At 44.0% G+C, this 20,178-nt stretch overlaps 1 protein-coding gene and 2 pseudogenes across 1 annotated transcript in view; 2 read left to right on the plus strand and 1 right to left on the minus strand.

Annotated features, from left to right (window-relative positions):
* IQCG (IQ motif containing G) overlaps positions 1 to 20,178 on the plus strand; it is a 42,014-nt gene that overhangs the window by 10,866 nt on the left and 10,970 nt on the right. The window contains exons 6-9 of the mRNA XM_030859081.2: positions 578 to 659; positions 15,284 to 15,445; positions 16,455 to 16,529; positions 17,601 to 17,645. Of these exons, the coding sequence (XP_030714941.1) occupies positions 578 to 659; positions 15,284 to 15,445; positions 16,455 to 16,529; positions 17,601 to 17,645 (364 nt within the window). The remainder of the gene's footprint in view (positions 1 to 577; positions 660 to 15,283; positions 15,446 to 16,454; positions 16,530 to 17,600; positions 17,646 to 20,178) is intronic.
* Positions 7,300 to 8,553, minus strand: LOC138842672 (epsin-1 pseudogene; annotated as a pseudogene).
* On the plus strand, positions 12,290 to 13,929 carry LOC115854604 (heterogeneous nuclear ribonucleoprotein K-like; annotated as a pseudogene).

Consider the following 20,178-nt stretch of genomic DNA (forward strand, 5'->3'; position numbering starts at 1 on the left):
CTAGTTGCGTTGAGCAGGAGCTACTCTTCATTGCAGTACATGGGCTTCTCATTGCAGTGGCTTCTCTTGTTCTAGCACACACAGTGAAGGAGTTCAGAGCCTAGAGCTGGGACCCTTACTTGCTTACATTGCCTGTACTTGGAGGTCGGTGAGGAACATTCTCATGTCCTCCACAGCAACTTACCTCAGCATTCTACATGCATTTTCCTCATCTGTAAAATAGGGGTAATGATAAAGACTACCACATAAGGTTATTGAGAAGTGCTCAGAATAGAAAGGAGTCTTCTTTTTCCTCTTCCTCTTCCTCTTCTTAGCCTTTTCTCAGCAGCAGCTATTTTAGATATAACACGGTCTTTTTTTAAAGTGTTACTGAAAGTTTGCTCCATGGACCAGCACCATTAGCATCACCTGGGAACTTGGTAGAGAAACAAATTCCAGGGCCCCCAACCCAGACCAAATGAATGAGAATCTCTGGGGTAGAGCCCAGGAATCTCTTTCTTAGCTTCTAGGCGAACCCTGTGCACACTAAAGTTTGAGAAGCACTACTCTAAACACAAATTATTCTTATTTCTCCTAGGGAGAAAAATGGAAGAAAAAAGATAAAATCTCTTCAAAAACAGCTGCTTAATGTCAAAAGAGAAAGGCAAGCTGAAGTACAGGTAAGAACTACCCGGGCAACACCAAAAGTTACTGAGCTAAAACAGCTAAACAGAAGTCATCTTTCTCAAGCAAAAAAAAAAAAGAAGTTATGTGTAGGAAATTGTTGTTTCTCCTGGGGTGCCTAAACTATGAAAAATATAAAGACAGTAATTAGATGTTTGGCCTGGAATGTACAATTATGTCCAGAATCAACCTCTGGGAGACCCTAACCCTCTGGAGCTCTAAGCCTGTTCTTACCCCTCCCAACCGATCCAACCACATGACCCACTCCTTCCCTCCAGGAGACCATGTCTCAGGCAGTCTCTTGTATGCCAAGATCCCAGATGGGAGACTATAGTCCTAGGTAGGACATTAAGCACATTACATACCTCCTTACACCTGATGGTTAGGGTTAATAATGTCATTTGCATTATATTTCAAGTACAGAGTGGATTTATTGAGCTTCTGTGGTCATTAGGGCCTAACCTTATGTCTAATCTCTATAAGAAAATGCATCCTGAGTTTTAAGCAAGTGACTTGCAAAACACTGATTGGGCTACAACCTAGACAGTTAGCAATTAGTACCATTAGGATGACTAACACTATTAGCAGTTTAGAAAGTTACAAAGTACGGCTTAATATCAGCTTTTCACTGCCTAGCTAATTGGACAAGTTTATGCTTCCGATCAGGGAATCTTCATCATTCTCTACATAGAAGTTAGAATAATATTTGAAAAATATATTCGGAAGAATTGTCTAAAAAAGGTCACTAGCCTTTCTTCTGAGATACTATCTTTAGGTCTTCTGACCTAAAGGTCCGTTTATTTGTTCTATTATCTCTCATTTTCTATTATCAATTTTAAACTACCTTTGATATTGATTTTCACTTCATTATCCTACATTTATAGCCTACATTTTTAGAAAGCCATTTCTTTTTTAATTTTTATTTATTTATTTTTGGCTGCATCGGGTCTTAGTTGCAGCACGAGGGATCTTTGTTGCAGTGCATGGGCTTCTCTCTAATTGTGGTATGTGGGTTTTCTCTTTTTAGTTGTGGGGTGAGGGCTCCAGAGTGCGTGGGCTCTGTAGTTTGCAGCACGTGGGCTCTCTAGTTGTGGCACGCAGGCTCAGTAGTTCTGGCGCACGGGCTTAGTTGCCCTGGGGCATGTGACAACCCGCGTCCTCTGCTTTGGAAGGTGGATTCTTTACCACTGGACCACTGGGGAAGTCCCCTGAAAACCATTTCTGCGCCACCCTCCCCCACAAAGGCTTCATTAAAACTGGTGTGCACTTAGGTTTTCTCTCTAATGAATAGACTTTTTCAGAGGTTTCCTGGCCTTTTTTCCCTCAAAAGTTCTACTATTATTTAAAACTTCCTCTTTTATTTCTTAACTATTAAAAAAGAAGATATTTGTATCAATGTCCTTTTAAGGCTCCAAACCAAATAGTATCAAAAGAGACCTCAGCGTTGGCACTCTGCCAATCAACTCCCCTTTGCTACTATCACAGCCACTGTTTTTCTCTTTCTTTAAACATTTTAAATTATATTGTTGGGGACTTCCCTGGTCGTCCAGTGGTTAAGACTTCCCCTGTGAATGCAGGGGGTGCAGGTTTGATCCCTGGTGGCAGAGCTAGGATCCCACATGCCTCACAGCCAAAAAAACCATGAAACAGAAGCAATATTGTAACAAATTCAATAAAGACTTTAAAAAATCAATATATTGTTGACAGTATAATTTTCCAGACAACAGGTAGTACTAGGTTGTGAAACTTACCTTCTTGGATTACAGTCTCAGCTGTTACATTCAGACACAGTAAAACTAAAGTAGAATATCACTCAGCTATTTTGATCATCAGAAAAGGAGTAGATAAACCAGAACTAGAAGATGCAAGGCAAACCTTGAATAAAAACCAGCTATCAAGTGCTTCCCTGGTGGCGCAGTGGTTGAGAGTCCGCCTGCTGATGCAGGGGACACGGGTTTGTGCCCCGGTCCGGGGAGATCCCACATGCCGCGGAGCGGCTGGGCCCGTGAGCCATGGCCGCTGAGCCTGCACATCTGGAGCCTGTGCTCCGCAACGGGGGAGGCCACAACAGTGAGAGGCCCGCATACCGCCAAAAAAAAAGCTATCAAGATGAAATCAAGTTAAATCCCTAGAGTTACTAAAAAACCAGTGGTCAAGTCAAGGTTGGAAAACAAGAAGACAGTTAGGAAGTACATGGATATTAGAGACCTGTGGGTCAGAAAATGATGACAGTAATTAGGATGGCAGGTTTGAGTGTGTGAAAGTATGTCTGGAGATCACTGGAATGTGAGGGAGCAATTGCCTTACGAAGCTTCCTACTGGGTCCCCAGGCAAAACGACAAAGTCACAAAGGAAAAAAATCAGGTTGCTGTTAGACTTCTGAACATCGGTACACGAAGCCAGATAAGTGGAGCAGTGTTTTCATGAAACTAAAGGGGAGAAAAGAGAGACCCAAGGTCAATATATAAAAATTAATGTATCTTTTCCATATATCAGCAGCAGACTTAGAAAAAGAGATTGAAATATATATATTTACAATATCATCAAAAATATCAAATATCTAGCAATGAATCCAGTGGCAACAACAAAACGTGCAGGACTTCTTTGCAGAAAACTATAAAACAGTACTGAAAAATTAAATAATATTTAAATAATTGGAGGGATATACTATGTTTATGTTTATGGATTGGAAGACTCCATATTAAAAAGATGTGGATTCTTCCAAAATTGATTGATACATTGAATTCAATCCCAATCAGAATCTTGATTGGATTTAATTTAATTACTTATTTACTCATTTTTGTGAGACTTGACAAACTGATTCTAAAATTTATATTGAAATGCCAAGGACCAAAAATAGTCAAGACACCATTAAAGAGAACTCGCGGGACTTCCCTGGTGGCGCAGCAGCTAAGAGTCTGCCTGCTGGTGCGGGGGACGCTGGTTCAACCCCTGGGCCGGGAGGATCCCACATGCCGCGGAGCAACTGGGCCCATGCGCCACAACTACTGAGCCTGCGCTCTAGAGCCCACATAACACAACTACTGAAGCCCGCACGCCTAGAGCCCGTGCTCTGCAACAAGAGAAGCCACCGCAATGAGAAGCCCGCGCACCACAACCAAGAGTAGCCCCCGCTTGCCACAACTAGAGAAAGCCTGCACGCAGCAATGAAGACCCAACGCAACTTAATAATAATAAAAAATAAATAAGTAAAAGAAAAAAGAAGTTATTATATTATGTAACTATTTAAAAGGTTATATAACATTTGTCTTCAATTACCCTGTGCCAAGTCAAAGGCATCTAGTTTTAACGCTATTGCCATGGGCCTCTGATTACTCTGGTTCTTCTCTGTACAGCTGTTCTGCACAAACTTACGGCCTTCCATGTTGAGGAAGATATAAAATGCTTACAGGCTATGATTGTAAAACCATGATTAAGTCATACTAATAAGTGAACCCAAGTGTCATGCCGTTTCTTCATCTTCCAATATGCAACAAAGATCCAGCATAGAAATACTGAGTTATAGGCCAAGGATCTTCAGTTGTATGAATTCCTTTTAAGATTCTCACTAAGAGGAGATCTGCCTTCACCATAACCCATTATCATAACCCTGGTTGTCCATAGTGTCTAGAGCTTTCTCCATGCCCAATCATGGACTGATGCAGCATATTTGTGGGTTTTCAAAGCAGACCAAACTTGACTTCCAAATCCCCAAACTGCCTTCAGATCTAGACTTCTGGACTTGTTATTTGAATTCAGAGAAGCTTTAGTAATGGAAAGAAGCTGTCAGCCAATTAGAGTTAATAACGCTCCGATGGCTGCCACAATATTGTGAGCAGAAGTCTTTTTTTTCCCCCAGCCACAGCGTGGGGCTTGTGGGATCTTAGTTCCTCGACCAGGGATCATTGAACCCAGGCCCATGGCAGTTAAAGCACTGAGTCCTAACCACTGGACAGCCAGGGAATTCCCCCAGAGGCTTTTAATGGTAGTGTCTGTTTTCATAATTGAACACAAAGTAGGGAGGAGAGTACTTGGTTCCTGAAATTTTGGGGAGCTGGAGAAGATGGAACTTGTCTTATACCTCAGGCTGCCTCTTTGGTTGGATGGAAAAAGGAAAATAGAAATGTGGTCTATTAAAGTGATAAAAGCCACGGGAAAAAAATAGAGTTCTGTATTAAATTAACATTTATATTTGCCTGTCCGTCTGTAACTAAGAATACTGGCTGATTCTATGAGAGTCTATGAATAAACTGAGTCAAATAGTCTCCCGTTCTAAAATGCAGATGAAGCATGATCAAGTCAGAACTTCTAAAGTTTCAGGCTCCAATTCCACCCACTGCTTTCATTTCCATTTGAACTATTACCTTTCCAATCACACCAATTTCCTCTTTTCTTTCCTTTTGTACTAAAATTTTCGCACACTTCACTGTCTTGGATAATCTCTTCTGAGTAAACTTCTTAAATGTGATAACTATATACTCCAATAAAGATGTTAAAAAAAATGTGATGCCTAAAACTGTACACACTATTATAGATGTCTAACCACAACAGAGGATAGGGGAGAATTTTTTCCCTGTTATATAAACAGTATACAGTGCCACAAATTGCGGTAATATAAACAAAGAGGAAGCACTCCAAATGCTTTTCACAATATTGTATGGCAATATTCTTTCATGATTGTGAAGATTCTGATGACAAACCATTAGAAGAAGCACAGTGAAAGGAAGACTCTGAGAAATCTAAAGAATACAAGGGAAGGGAGGCACCTTTTTACAGTGCTGCTATTACAACAACCAGTGGTGGGGCCCTAACCTCAGGTTCTCATGTTAGAAGCTGGGTAAGCCTCTAATGAAAGTGTTGGAAGACAAGTTAGGTCTTCACAATTCTCAACTTACAAGATTCTTCTGACCAAAATCAGGACTTTACTTTCATCTTTGCTTCTTCTTGGAGTCAGTCCAGAGTTCTAATAATCAACAGGGTTTTGAATTCTAATGTCTCTTATGTATCATATACCAGCTTTGAGTTGTTTGCAAATTTAACAAGCATGTTTCTATATCTGTATTTAATTCTTTAATCCATTTTGGAGCCTAGAGTTCATCATCATCATGTCAACCTATTCTCTTTGGTACTCTTTCTGGCCCCCCAAAAGGAAATTAGTCATTAAAGAATGCAAAAAGCTGAGGGGATGAGTGAAGAAAAGAGCGAGGTAACATGTGAAAATTAGTAATAGTGTGGCCAGAGAAAACACAAAGTATGGCTTGGAGTGTGGAGCAGTTCAGGGATGTTTTAAGATATCATGCAAAGCTTCCAAGATAGCACAGAGCTTTCCAAAGTGCAGTCAGTGACCATGGATGGCAATGGGGTTGCTGAGTGAAGAACAAAAGGATGAGAAATCGGTAGGACTGTAGTTGATGTCGGGCTACCCAATCTAGACATTCGTGTGAACCCAGGTGTAAGAAACAAATTTTCATGATTAACTCCTGCTAAGGAAGAGGTACAAAATGCTCTTCATCCAGCCGTAGAATAGATGGTCACTATGAGGGTCAAAGGCAAGAGTTTGTACTCAAAATAACTGAGCACCATTAAGAAGATCCCTCTCAATATTGCCGTTAAGATTTTAGGGTTCTAGGACATCCAGCTTGTGGCTTTTGACTCCTTTTATAACTGGTCAAAATGAGTAGGGGTGGGTTCATATCCTTCATGGTTACGGCATCTAACCTCAATAATCATGGCAAAGCTGAGGTAAGTGAAGGACTCTTCTTTAACAGCCGACCTTCTCCTTGAAGGCTCAGGCTTCTAGCTTACATAAGATGTATCTCTATATGTATGTATGTTATCTACCTATCTCTACTTCCAGTTTTCCAGCACTCAAAATTTAAGGGAAATGAGAATCCCTAGGCCCAGTGGGGAAATAACTCCTTCTTGGAATCCTATTCTGAGAACATCTCCCCAGTGCTATATACCTCCGTGGCAGCTCCAGCATTGGAAATGTTTATTATACATGCTGGAGTCAATAGGATGAGGTAAGGGCAAACTGCTTTAAGAAACTCTAGATCAGCATAAAATCAGGCATTATTGCTGCCTCAGGACTTTGGCATACATTTTTCCTTTTTCTTAGAATTCCCCTCGACCCCATTTTTTTTTTTTTAATTTTACTTTATTTTTGGCTGTGTTGGGTCTTCATTGCTGTACGCGGGCTTTCTCTAGTTGCAGCGAGCAGGGGCTACTCTTTTTTTTTCCCATAAGAATTGCCATTTATTCCCGAAGTTGCCAAAATCATCACCAAGGATTCACCGAGGGGTGCATGAGGGGACGAGGAGGCTCAAACACTGACTGAGGGGCCAGTCAGGAGTTGGGAGGGAGGGAGATGGGTGGGGAGACCCCCCCCGTTGTCCCTCCCCCTTCTAATGCCGTGGGCAGGGGTCCCCCTCCGGCCGCATCCCTCCCCATCCCCAGGTCCAGTTTCTCTCCGGGGAGGGAAGCAGGGTCGGGGATGGTGGGGAGAGGGTGTAGTGTGAGTGGGCCCCAGCAGGAGAAAGGACGCTGGGGTGGGGGCAGGGGTCCCCCGCTTCACATGCACTCACAACACTGGTCGCCCAGGGAGCAGGAATGGGGGAAGCCCCCTCCGGCCCTGGATTATAGGAGGAAGGGTTTAGTGTTGGGGGCCAGAGATCCCTGGGGCATCATGGGGGGGCAGGCCAGGGCCCCTGCCAAAGGGAGAGATGTACGTCGGCAGCGCTCCAGTGACCGGGGGCACAGGGCTGAGCCGGAGCTGGTTCAGGGTGAGTGTCGCCGGGGGCGCAGGCTGGAAGGGGTTGGTGATGGAGGGGCCGGTGGCCGGGCCTCCGCTCGGCAGGAAGGGGTTGGAGGCCTTGGCTCCTGGCGGCGTGGGGCCTGGCCGGCTCACCAGCGAGTCCAGGTCCACCAGGGCGGCATTGGGCCCCAGGAACGACTCAGGGGTCTTCCGCGTGGGCGGCGTGGGCGTCGGGGAGGCTGCAGGCGGGGGCGCTCCCCACAGCCTCGGCCAGAGAGCCCCCGACCCCGCTCATGTCAAAGGCACCGGGACTGCAAGTGGGTACCTCTCCGGCGAGCAGCTCCAGCTCCCCTCCTCCTGGCCCACGGTCTCCCTCTTGCTCTCCTCTATGGCCATCTGCAGCTGCAGGTCGTCCCCACGGGGGATCCGCTCCTCCTTTTCGTGCTCCTCACGGCTCAAACTAAGGGCCAGCTGGACGTCATGCTCAGGGCCGCAGGACGGGGGCTGATCGGCCTCCTCCTTGCTCATGGCCAGGGCCAGCTGGAGGTGCAGCTCCTCCTCCCTGCTGCTCTGCGGCCAGGCCTGCTCTGCCTCGGGCGGGGGCCCAGAGCCCACGGCTGCGGAGGAGGCCGTGGCGGTCTGCGCCAGCTTCTCCTTGGTCTTGAGCGTGTGGGCACGCTCCTCCCACAGCAAGTCCTCGTGGCACAGCAGGGCCACCAGCTGCTTGGCCTTCTCGTGCACGTTCACACCCTGGTCCTTGCCGTCACGGTCCACGTACTGGAAGTCCTTCAGCGTCTGCACGGTGTACATGTTCTCCTTGCACTGCTCTGACACGCGCTCTGAGCCCGTCTTGATGAGGTACTCCATCAGCGTCATGGCCTTGTAGACGTGCAGCCAGTTCTTGCCGTGGTCGTTGAGCCGCTTCCAGATCATGCTCATGATCTCTGAGAAGGCGACGACATTGTAGGTGAGGTCGGCAATCTCAGACATGAGGGAGCTGGACGGGCCCCAGGGGTCGTTGCTCGTGGCCTCGCGAACCTTGATCTCAGCCTCCGAGTAGTTGTGGACGATGTTCTTCATTTGGCGCCGCAGTGAGGAGGTCGACATGGTGGCTGGCGGTGGGGAGGGGGGCTGGCCCACCGGGGCATGCAGAGACGGGGTGGCGGGAGGAGGGAGGCCGCGGCAGGGACTGGCAGGTCACCGCATCTCCGGAGCAGCCCGGTTGCACAGCAGGCTCTGACCACACCGTCTACAACCTTTCCAGCACGCTAGCCACAGGCAGAGACCTACGGAGATCTCCTACAACCTGAGTCCCCGGAGAGGTGGTTGCCTTGAACACAGGAGAGCACACACTTGGAGACAGATGTGAACAGCTGAAAAGAGATGGCATGGGTACCAAGACAGACCCAGCCAGACACACTAAGACGAAGAGCTGATCTGACAACTAACAGTAGGAGACTGAAAGGAAAGGGAAAGAGAGAGAAGAAGAAAAAGAGGCACAGAGAGCTGGGCAGACAAAGACAAGAGAAACAGATAAAGAACCATGGGAAGAGAGTGAGGCAGGCGGGCAACGAGAAAAGACGGCGACCCTGAAACGAAAAGAGGCAGTAATCTGGGACAGGGAAATAAGAGACAAGAAAAATGGAGAAGAACACGAAATCTGGGTTTGAGATTCAGTTTGCTCAACTCCGAAATGAAGGAAAAGATTCCACCCGGCACTGTGATTAAATACAATACAACAGTTCCACCCGGAACTGTTGATTAAATACAATGGATACATAAAGTTCTTGGCACTGCCCCCCTTGGGTAGTAGTTCAATAACGTTGGCTACTATTATTGTCAGAGAAAAAACAGAACTATTTCTAAAAGGGTGGCCATCAGAAAATGTGCTATCTTAACACCGTGTGTTTATATTAACGGGCATTAGAGGATATATTCAACCTTCACAGCAAAACTAAAACTTCACAGATACTGCTTAAAACAAGACTACGTTTTTCAAAATTGCTTAGCCCAAAGAGAATTACTAGATCGAATAAAAGACAAATCATACGGCAAAATTTTCCAAGGGGTAGTCAGATATCAAATGATATCAAAGGTCATCTGTGTGGAACAAAAAAATCTACAAATAATAATGGAAACCAGAGCTCCCAGCAGTTAACTACACACTTACTACGCGCCAGGGTTAGGCACTTAAAAGCATCACCTCTGTTATTAGGCAAAGCTGCCCTATTACGCAGGAAACATAAACACACTAATTTTAAAGACTAGGAAACTAAGGTTTGGTGATAAATCACCTGACAAATCTTACAGGCTCGCAAAAAGTGGGCCTCTGATTCCAGAGCCGGGTTCTTCACCAAAACTAACTCAAGAACCTGGGGTAAGGGCAGACCCTAGACCAAGCGACAGACCCGCGGAGAGGGACTCGGGCTTGGAGGACACGGGTACCAGGACAAAAATGAGATGGGAAGACGGCAGGGAGAGATGCACAGAGACTAGAGACACCTGGCGAACGGAGACACCAACATTAAATCTGACGCCGAAACGTGACAGAAAGGCAGAACGAGACTGGGACAGACACACGGTGACAAATGCTTTGCAAAAACGCCGAAAGAGACACGGACACGAGCAGAAGGTAGGCCCGCGGGAGGCAGCGGCGCTGACACGCAGACGCGGGAGAGACGGAGAGCCGGGGGCGGCCCAGGCCGGCCGGGAGCAGACACACAAAGGCCGCGGAGACGCCCGAGCGCGCCCGCCTGCCGCGCCCCTGCCAGCGCTCACCTCGGTCCCCTCACGCCGCGCTCCAGGGGGTCATGGCGGGCAGCCCCCTGCTCCCGCTCGGCCTCCGTGTCGCGCGCCGAGCCGCGAGCGGCGGACGCGGGGCCGCCCTCGGGCGCACGCGCGAACGCACTGAGGGCCACAGGCCGACGGCCCTGACGCCCCGGCGCCCGGGAGGGACGCGGAGAGCAGGGCGGGGGCGGGGGCTACTGTTCATTGCGGTGTGTGGGCTTCTCATTGTGGTGGCCTCTTTTGTTGCGGAGTACAGGCTCTAGGTGCGTGGGCTTCAGTAGTTGTGGCACACGGGCTCAGTAGTTGTGGCTCACGTGCTCAGTAGTTGTGGCACACGGGCTTAGTTGTTCCGCAGCATGTGGGATCTTCCTCGACCAGGGCTCGAACCCGTGTCCCCTGCATTGTCAGGCAGATTCTTATCCACTGCACCACCAGGGAAGCGCAACCCACTTTTCTTACCCTTCAGGTGTCAGAGTAAACATTCCTTTCTCAGAGAATCCTTTCTTGGACTATCCAATCTAACATAGGTCTCTCTTGTTATTTTCTCTCATAACCTTTTCTTTCATAGCATATTGCACATTTTAAAAAGTTTAAAACTAAAAGTTTCCTTTTAGTTACATCTTTCCCACTAGATTGTAAGCTCTATGAGGGCAAGGATCATGTCTATTTAGGCCTTTACTATTTACCTAGAGTCTAGTCCAATGCCTGATACATAATAAATATTTTAAAAATGAATACCAAGGCCATTAAATTGCCAAGCACTTATTATCAAAAAGGCCTGATATTACAAGTGTTGGCAAGGATGTGGAGAAAAGGGAACCCTCGTGTACTGTTGGTGGGAAAGTAAATTGGTGCAGTCACTATGGAAAACAGTATGGAGATTCCTCAAAGAATTAAGAATAAAACTACCATATCATTCATTTATTCCACTTCTGGGTATTTATCCAAAGAACATGAAAACACTAATTCAGAAAGATATACGTACCCCTATGTTCATTGCAGCATTGTCCACAATAGCCAAGATAAGAAAACAACCTAAGTGCCCACTGACAGATGAATGGATAAAGAAGATATGGTGTATATATATATATATATATATATATATATACACAGTATATATACAATGGAATATTACTCAGCCATAAAAGGATGAAGTCTTGCTATTTGTGACAACATGGATGGACACTGAGATTATCATGCTAAGTGAAATAAGTCATACAGAGAAAGATAAATAACATATAATTTCACTCATGTGGAATCTAAAACAAACAAACAAAACAAAAATACATGAACAAACCAAACAAAAACAAACATGTAGAACAGAGTAGTGGTTACCAGAAGGGGAAAGGATTAGGGGTGGGAAATGGGTAAAGGGGGTCAACTGTATGGTGACAGATGGAAACTAAACTTTTGGTGGTGAGCACATTGTAATGTATACAGAAGTTGAGATATAATGTACACATGAATCTTACATAATATTATAAACCAATGTTAACTCAATTAAAGAAAGAAAAGAAATTGCCAAGCACTTTGGAACCTGTGAAGACTTTTCACACATATTGTCAATTAATCCTTATAATTACTTGCTAAGATATTGCAGGCAGGGTAGATATTAATGTTTCTATTTTAAAGAAGGTAAGACTTAGAGAGTTTAACTGACGCGGCCAAATTCACACAGCTGGTGGGACTTGGGTGGGAAGTTAGGTCTTTTGATCATTTAGTTCAGTGCTCTTTCCACCAAAATGAGATAGTGATGGGAAATTTGTGTGGATACAGAGTACCCAGATAGTGTGCCTAGGAAAGAATCTCACCGTCCTGATGCTGATTATCAATTATACCATCCATGATTATTGGGTAAATTTCCCATAGTGTGATAGCAGAAAAATAGATCCAGTTCCTTGTTGAAATATAAGAACAAAAGGTAGGTTCTCTGTCTAGCTGTGACCGGCTGAGGCTGCACAGCAGCATAGGGCCGGTAGCCTTGCCCGGCTACTGCAGCGCAAGGGTGTCAATTGGTCCCGCCCAGAACACTTCAGTTCTGCCCTGCAAAGATATATTAAACAACTGATTGGTGTGCCCCTTTAATACAAGAAAATGGAAATTGAACAGCCAGAGGAAACCTTTCCCAACACCAAAACCAATGGTGAATTAGGTAAACGCCCCGCTGAAGATATGGAAGACGAACAAGCTTTTAAAAGATCTAGAAACAGGGCTTCCCTGGTGGCGCAGTGGTTGAGAGTCCGCCTGCCGATGCAGGGGACACGGGTTCGTGCCCCGGTCCGGGAAGATCCCACATGCCGCGGAGCGACTGGGCCCGTGAGCCATGGCCGCTGGGCCTGCGCGTCCGGAGCCTGTGCTCCGCAACGGGAGAGGCCACAACAGTGAGAGGCCCGCGTACCGCAAAAAAACACAAACAACCCCCCCCCCCAAAAAAAAGATCTAGAAACACTGATGTGATGGTTGAATTACGCCTTCTGCTTCAGAGCAAGAATGCTGGGGCAGTGATTGGAAAAGGAGGCAAGAATATTAAGGCTCTCTGTACAGACTACAGTGAGTGTTTCAGTTCCAGACAGCAGTGGCCCCGAGTGCATATTGAGTAACAGTGCCGGTACTGAAACAATTGGAGAAATTCTGAAGAAAATCATCCCTACCTTGGAAGAGGGCCTGCAGTTGCCATCACCCACTGCAACCAGCCAGCTCCCACTCGAATCTGATGCTGTGGAATGCTTAAATTACCAACACTATAAAGGGAGCGACTTTGACTGCGAGTTGAGACTGTTGATTCATCAGAGTCTGGCTGGAGGAATTATTGGGGTCAAAGGTGCTAAAATCAAAGAACTTTGAGAGAACACTCAGACAACAATCAAGCTTTTCCAGGAATGTTGTCCTCAATCCACTCTGACAGAGTTGTTCTTATTGGAGGAAAACCTGATAGGGTTGTAGAGTGCATAAAGATCATCCTTGATCTTATATCAGAGTCTCCCATCAAAGGACATGCTCAGCATTATGATCCTAATGTTTACGATGAAACCTATGATTATGGTGGTTTTACAATGATATTTGATGACCGCCGTGGACGTCCCGTGGGATTTCCCATGCCGGGAAGAGGTGGTTTGGACAGAATGCCCCCTGGTCGGGGTGGGTGTCCCATGCCTCCATCCAGAAGGGATTATGATGATATGAGCCCTCGTCGAGGACCTCCTCCACCTCCTCCTGGACGAGGGGGCCCGGGTGGTGGCAGAGCTCGGAATCTTCCTCTTCCTCCACCACCACCACCTAGAGGAGGAGAGCTAATGGCCTATGACAGAAGAGGGAGACCTGGAGACCGTTATGATGGTTTGGTTAGTTTCAGTGCTGATGAAATCTGGGACTCTGCAGTAGATACATGGAGCCCGTCAGAGTGGCAGATGGCTTATGAACCACAGGGTGGCTCTGGATATGATTATTCCTATGCAGGGGGTCGTGGCTCATACGGTGATCTTGGTGGACCTATTATTACTACACAAGTAACTATTCCCAAAGATCTGGCTGGATCTATTATTGGCAAAGGTGGTCAGCAGATTAAACAAATCCATCATGAGTCAGGAGCTTCGATCAAAATTGATGAGCCTTTAGAAGGGTCCGAAGATCGGATTATTACCATTACAGGAACACAGGCCCAGATACAGAATGCTCAGTATTTGCTACAGAACAGTGTGAAGCAGTATTCTGGAAAGTTTTTCTAAGTCTAGTGAAGAACTGAAGGGGTCCTGCATCTTTTTTTCTTTTTTTATCTGCTACTGTTTAAAAAGCCAACATTCCTCTGCTTCATAGGTGTTCTGCATTTGAGGTGTAGTGAAATCTTTGCTGTTCACCAGATGTAATGTTTTAGTTCCTTACAAACAGGCTTGGGGGTTGGGGGAGGGTGTGCAAAAACGAACATTGAAATTTTGAAACAGCAGCAGAGTGAGTGACTTTTTTTTTTTTTTTTTTGCGGTACGCAGGCCCCTCACTGTTGTGGCCGCTCGCGTTGCGGAGCACAGGCTCCGGAGGCGCAGGCTCAGCTGCCATAGCTCACGGGCCTAGCCGCTCCGCGGCATGTGGGATCTTCCCGGACCGGGGCACGAACCCGCGTCCCCTGCATTGGCAGGCGGACTCTCAACCACTGCGCCACCAGGGAAGCTCGGTGGTCATTTTATTTTAAGATGGTCATTTTTTAAATGGCTGAATTCCCCCAACCTGCCCCCAAACTAAACACTAAGTTTAATTTTCACTCCTCTTTTGGATATAAATAAATGCATCTCTTCTTGGACTTAGGCAGATATCTTGACACATTCAGTTCTGGTGATTTCTTAAGTGATTTGAAAGTCCATTGCTTGGGAGGAAATTCCACCACACATTCATGCTTCTAATAAGCTGGAGATTTTTCTTTGTTTTTGCAAATGCTTGCCCCTACTTTGCAACGATTTTCTGTTTGTAGTTGTGAAGAACCAAGGTGGGAAGCAATACAACAGATGGAGTAGTTGGTATAAGTATATACCAGAAGCCTAATGGTGGCAAGTTTTATTAATCAGAATAATACTTGGTTATATAAGTGACTGATGCTAAATAAATTCTGATTATTTTTTATTAGATAATTTCTCACTTATAGACTTAAACTGTCAGCTTGGTAGTGTCTATTAGTTAAACTTTGTAAAAAATATATATATATATTCTTGTTTTTCCATTGTATGCAAATTGAAAGAAAAAATGTACCATTTCTCTGTTGTATGTTGGATTATGTAGGAAATGTTTGTGAACAATTCAAAAAAAGATGAAAAAAGTTCCTGTGGATGTTTTGTGTAGTATCTTGGCATTTGTATTGATAGTTAAAAGTTCACTTCCAAATAAAACTCCCATAATGCTAGATTTGATGTGTGCCCAATTTGAACAAGGGTTGATTGACACCTGTAAAATTTGTTAAAACGTTCCTCTTGTAAGGAAATACAAAATCTTAAATTATATATATAAAAAAAGAACAAAAGGTAAACTTAAGCCACTGACTGAGCTGAATGGAGGTAGAATGTATTTTAATTTAGAAACTTGGTCTTACCTTTACAGAGTCGGCATGAATATATTGCTCACCTTAAGAACGAGTTGCAAGAGATGAAGGCAAAAACCAACATGGAGAATCGCTATATGAAGAGAAACACTGAGCTGCAGATTTCCCAGACCCAGAAAAAATGTAGCAAAACAGAGGAGCTCTTGCTGGAAGAGATTGAGGTAATCACTGTTAATTAGAAATGAATCAGGTAGCTGGCAGTCAAGCTGTCGCTCCTGATTTGCCTCAGCTGACAAAGGAGGAGAGCGAGGGAGACTTTCCCAATCTTTGCTCTCTCTCTCCAGCAACCCTAACATTTGAGGTTAAAAACAAAAAAGGAATGAGGACTTGCTTTTTTGCAGGCAGAGATTCTGATGGGCTGTAGCTTATATCTCCTGGCTTTTTGTGATGACTTTGAAAATTGGTTGTACTTTCTTCTCTTGGTCACTTTATCCTTACTCTATAAAACCACTTGCCATTTCTCCTGGTAATTATAGGGAGAGGGCAAAACAAGATGTTCAGTAACTGCAGGTTTTTGCTGCTACTTTTCTCACTCAACCAGTATCTTTCATCCCTCCATTAAGAAATACAAAATCTAGAGGGCTGAACTTCATGCAAACCTACATTTACAGAAATGAGAAGTCACAGTGAAAAATGTCAGGAGAAAGAAACAAGGGTAGACCCTCATTAGAGGAGGAAGACTAAATGGCTAAAAGAACAAGTGGTCGGCGAGAAGGAGCAAACATCAGTAGAGCATATCACCTGTGTGCAGGAGGCGGCTCCTTTCTCTGACTCACTTGAAAGCTTACTTCCCAAGTGTGGCTTAAGACTATGACAACAAACTTTTTTCTTGCACTCTGGAATTTCCTTCTGTAGGCCTGAGAAGCTTGTGCCCTTGAAGCATTGTTTCTCTCCTTAAATGGACACCAGTTTCCAGGCCACAGGATTATGGCCCTTTTGCTCTGGGCAGCTGCCTGTGTCTAGCACAGTGCCAGACATGGCTCAGCCATGTTGTGAACACGAATTGAGTTGAAGGGAATGGAATTGCTGCTCTGGAGCAATATCTCGGAATCTTAGGATCCCAGCTGGTAGAGAAGACCTGTACTACTGTCACAGCTACACCCTGATCTTGAGAACTCACTTCCAGCCCCATTGGGAAGAATTCCTGACATTGGTTTGTTGTTCTCACAGAAACTAAGACTGAAAACTGAAGAAGAGAACCGGATTCATGCAGAGATTGAAATATTCCTTAGAAAGGAGCAGCAGGTGGGTCCCCAAAACTTTCTTATCCTCTGACATGTTTGTGTCCTGCTTATAAAATACCAAGGACAGCAAAAAAAATTTAAGGAACGAAAAATCAACCATGATTCTACCAGCCTAATAAATGAGCTGTATAGCCCACTTTTCTTTAAAAGTTATCCATCTGGATAAATATTTTATAAAGCTGTAATTTGAGTACAGGTAAAATTTTGTCTTCTACCTTTATCATTTGGCACTATATAAGAAATTTTTCTTGTTCCTATATTGCTTCATAGTCATAATTTAAAACTAAAATTTCCTGATTTCTTAAAATTATAAAAATAGCATATTCTTAGTTGAGGGAAGATTTTTTAAAAAATTGCCAATTGGGGACTTCCCTGGTGGTGCAGTGGTTAAGAGTCCGCCTGCTAATGCAGGGGACACGGGTTCAAACCCTGGTCTGGGAAGATCCTACGTGCCATGGAGCAACTAAGCCCATGCACCACAACTACTGAACCCACATGCCACAACTACTGAAGCCCGCACGCCTAGAGCCCATGCTCCGCAACAAGAGAAGCCACTGAAATGAGAAGCCTGTGCACTGCAATGAAGAGTAGCCCCCACTCACCACAACTAGAGAAAGCCTGCATGTAGCAATGAAGACCCAACACAGCCAAAAATAAATTAATTAATTTTTTAAAATTTGCCAGTTGGTTTTTTACTCATTTTTCCATTTTATTGCAGTCTCTTCATAAAATAATTTTAAGTGGTTTTATAATGTTCCATTGAATGGTTATTCCATAATTTGTTACTCTTTTGTTTTGGATATTTAGATTATTTCCAAAGTTTCATTATTATAAATAATTCAGTAATGAAAGCTTTGTCCAAATAACTGTTTTATTCATTGCGATTACTTACTAAAAGTAAATCTCAAGCATGAGATTATTAATTCAGAGAGTCTGTTATTTTGTGACTTTTGATAAATAATGCTAGTACTTTCTGTTTTACACTGACATCAGCAATTTATGCAAGCACTAATTTCAAGGTAACCTCAATAGAACTAGCTGTTTTCGATTTTTTTTTTTTTTGTACTTGCAGGATCTGGCTTTAATGCATTTGAACACAAGGCACAGTCTTCCAGGTGTATGTAAATATATGTCCATTTTAAAATTGCTTTTTGCTTCTCCCATCTCTAATTCTTTTGGACAGGAATGAAAGAATGTTTAAATTCTTTCTTATTCAAGCAAGAACTTCTTTAGCCTAATAGTCTTTTGTTGCCTCCTAGATCTTGGTGAGTTTTCTGTGGTTAAATGATGCTTTTAATTTCTGTATCAACACAAACTGTCTTTGTTGCTTTCTCCAAAATAGTATTTTCTTCCTCTAGTGTGTCATTACAGTCCCTTTTGGCTTTTGTTTCTTCCTCAGGGGATAAATGTGGGTGCTCCGTGCATCCCCTACATACAAAATGCTGGATCCGGGATTCTAATCCTTGGCATTTAGGACGATCCATTAGGGGCGTATAAATGCGCATTTTCACTCCTTCTACAAAGGCACTGGTCTGCTTTATGACAGAGGGCTTAACATTCCTCAATTCTATCACTCCATCCATCTTTGGTCCTGTCCCACAGGGTACCGCAATGTTTTAGATATTTTTAAAAGTCTACTAATTTAATGAATTGTCTTATTTTGCATTTTTGCTTACTAATAGAATTGACCATTTTTCCATGTATTTATTTACTTATTTCATTTCTTCTTGTCTGAATTATATATGACTGAATGGTTTTAATTAGTATTTCCAATACTAATAACAAACCAAGCTGAATGGAACCTTTCAAAATATCCCTGTTGGATGAATAAGGAAAAAATTTCCAGCTTACTCATGATATAGCCTGCCTTTGAGAAACTGGATGAATTTTCAGCAAATAATTCTAAATCTGTGGTTAAAGAAAATAATTTCTAGATGCTATCTCACAGGCCTTTACTGAAAAATACATCAGTAGGCTATTAGAACCTGTACTCCTGTAATTACAGGATTATGTATCATGTTACCTGTTTCAGATGTTAGAAGTATAGCAGGTATTTGATGACGATCAGATGAGTGGGTGGATAAATGGATGTTGGATGCATGAAGTTAGTGTTCCTCACATCTTCAGCCTAATAACACAAGTGATACACAAATACTTTTTAATGAAAAATTGGAAACAGTACAGAAATACATAGATTTTCAAAAAGCGAAAGCTTTCTTAATCACTTCCTTTTCCAAAGAGTTCTTCCATATTCTTTTCCTTTCATGTACATATTTGTGTATGTACCTAAATACTTGTTTTTAGTATTTATTTATATTTGTTTTTGACATAAATGGGATCATACTATATATGTTTTTCCAGACTCAGTTTTTTAAAAGAATTTACTTTGTCTTTAATGTTTTCTTTTTTAAAAAAATAGATTTATTTATTTATTTTTGGCTGTGTTGGGTCTTCATTGCTACTCATGGGCTTTCTCTAGTTATGGCGAGCGGGGGGCTACTCTTCGTTGCGGTGCACGGGCTTCTCATTGTGGTGGCTTCTCTTGTTGTGGAGCACAAGCTCTAGGCATGTGGGCTTCAGTAGTTGTGGTACGTGGGCTCAGTAGTTGTGGTTCGCAGGCTCTAGAGATCAGGCTTAGTAGCTGTGGCTCACGGGCTTAGTTGCTCTGCGGCATGTGGGATCTTCCCCGGCCAGGGCTCGAACCTGTGTCCCTTGCATTGGCAGGCAGATTCTTTTTTTTTTTTTTTTTTGCGGTACGCAGGCCTCTCACTGCCGTGGCCTCTCCCGCCGCGGAGCACAGGTTCTGGACACGCAGGCCCAGAGGCCATGGCCCACGGGCCCAGACGCTCCGCAGCATGCGGGATCCTCCCAGACCAGGGCACGAACCCGAGTCCCCTGCATCGGCAGGCGGACACCCAACCACTGCTCCACCAGGGAAGCCTGGCAGGCAGATTCTTAACCACTGTACCACCAGGGAAGTCCCTGTCTTTAATGTTTTCTAAGGCAGTACAATTGCTATATAATGTGCCATGAGGGGGTTATACCAAAATTTAGGTAACCATCCTTCTGTCAGTGGACATGTCTCTAAGTGCATGGTATATGGAAATTCTATTCATTTTTGTAATATTGTTCTAGATTCCTTATGTCCTCTCATATTAGTTTTAATGGTTTTTCAGTTGATTCATTTGGATATTCTAGGTAGAAAATCTTATTGACTGTAGATAATAACAATTTTATATTTTCCCTTTCATTATTTATATGTCTATTTCCATTTTGTGGCTTATTGTACAGATAGAGTGGCAAGTGTAATGTTTTGTAGTAGTAGTAATAATAATGTGGCACTGTTTTTCTATTCTTGGTTTTAATGATGTTTCAGTCAGTATTACACATGAATTCATAGTCATGCCAAGTTTCTCATGTGCAAGTTAGGGCTCCTTGGGGAAGAATAAGACCCTGCAACTTAGAATGGGAATACCTGGTTGGACTCAGATTTATGTAGTTGACAGTCTTGAACCCCCAAGTCACTGTAAGCCTCTCTTGCCAGTGGAATTAGCCTGCCCTCCTATGTCTGAGATTAGTCTTCCTTTTCGTGAAAACCCTGTGATAATAACTTCATCTGAGGCAGATGCCTTGAAAAGGGATGCTCATTC

This window comes from Globicephala melas, chromosome 4, assembly GCF_963455315.2.
Source record: "Globicephala melas chromosome 4, mGloMel1.2, whole genome shotgun sequence".
Taxonomy (NCBI): Eukaryota; Metazoa; Chordata; class Mammalia; order Artiodactyla; family Delphinidae; genus Globicephala; species Globicephala melas.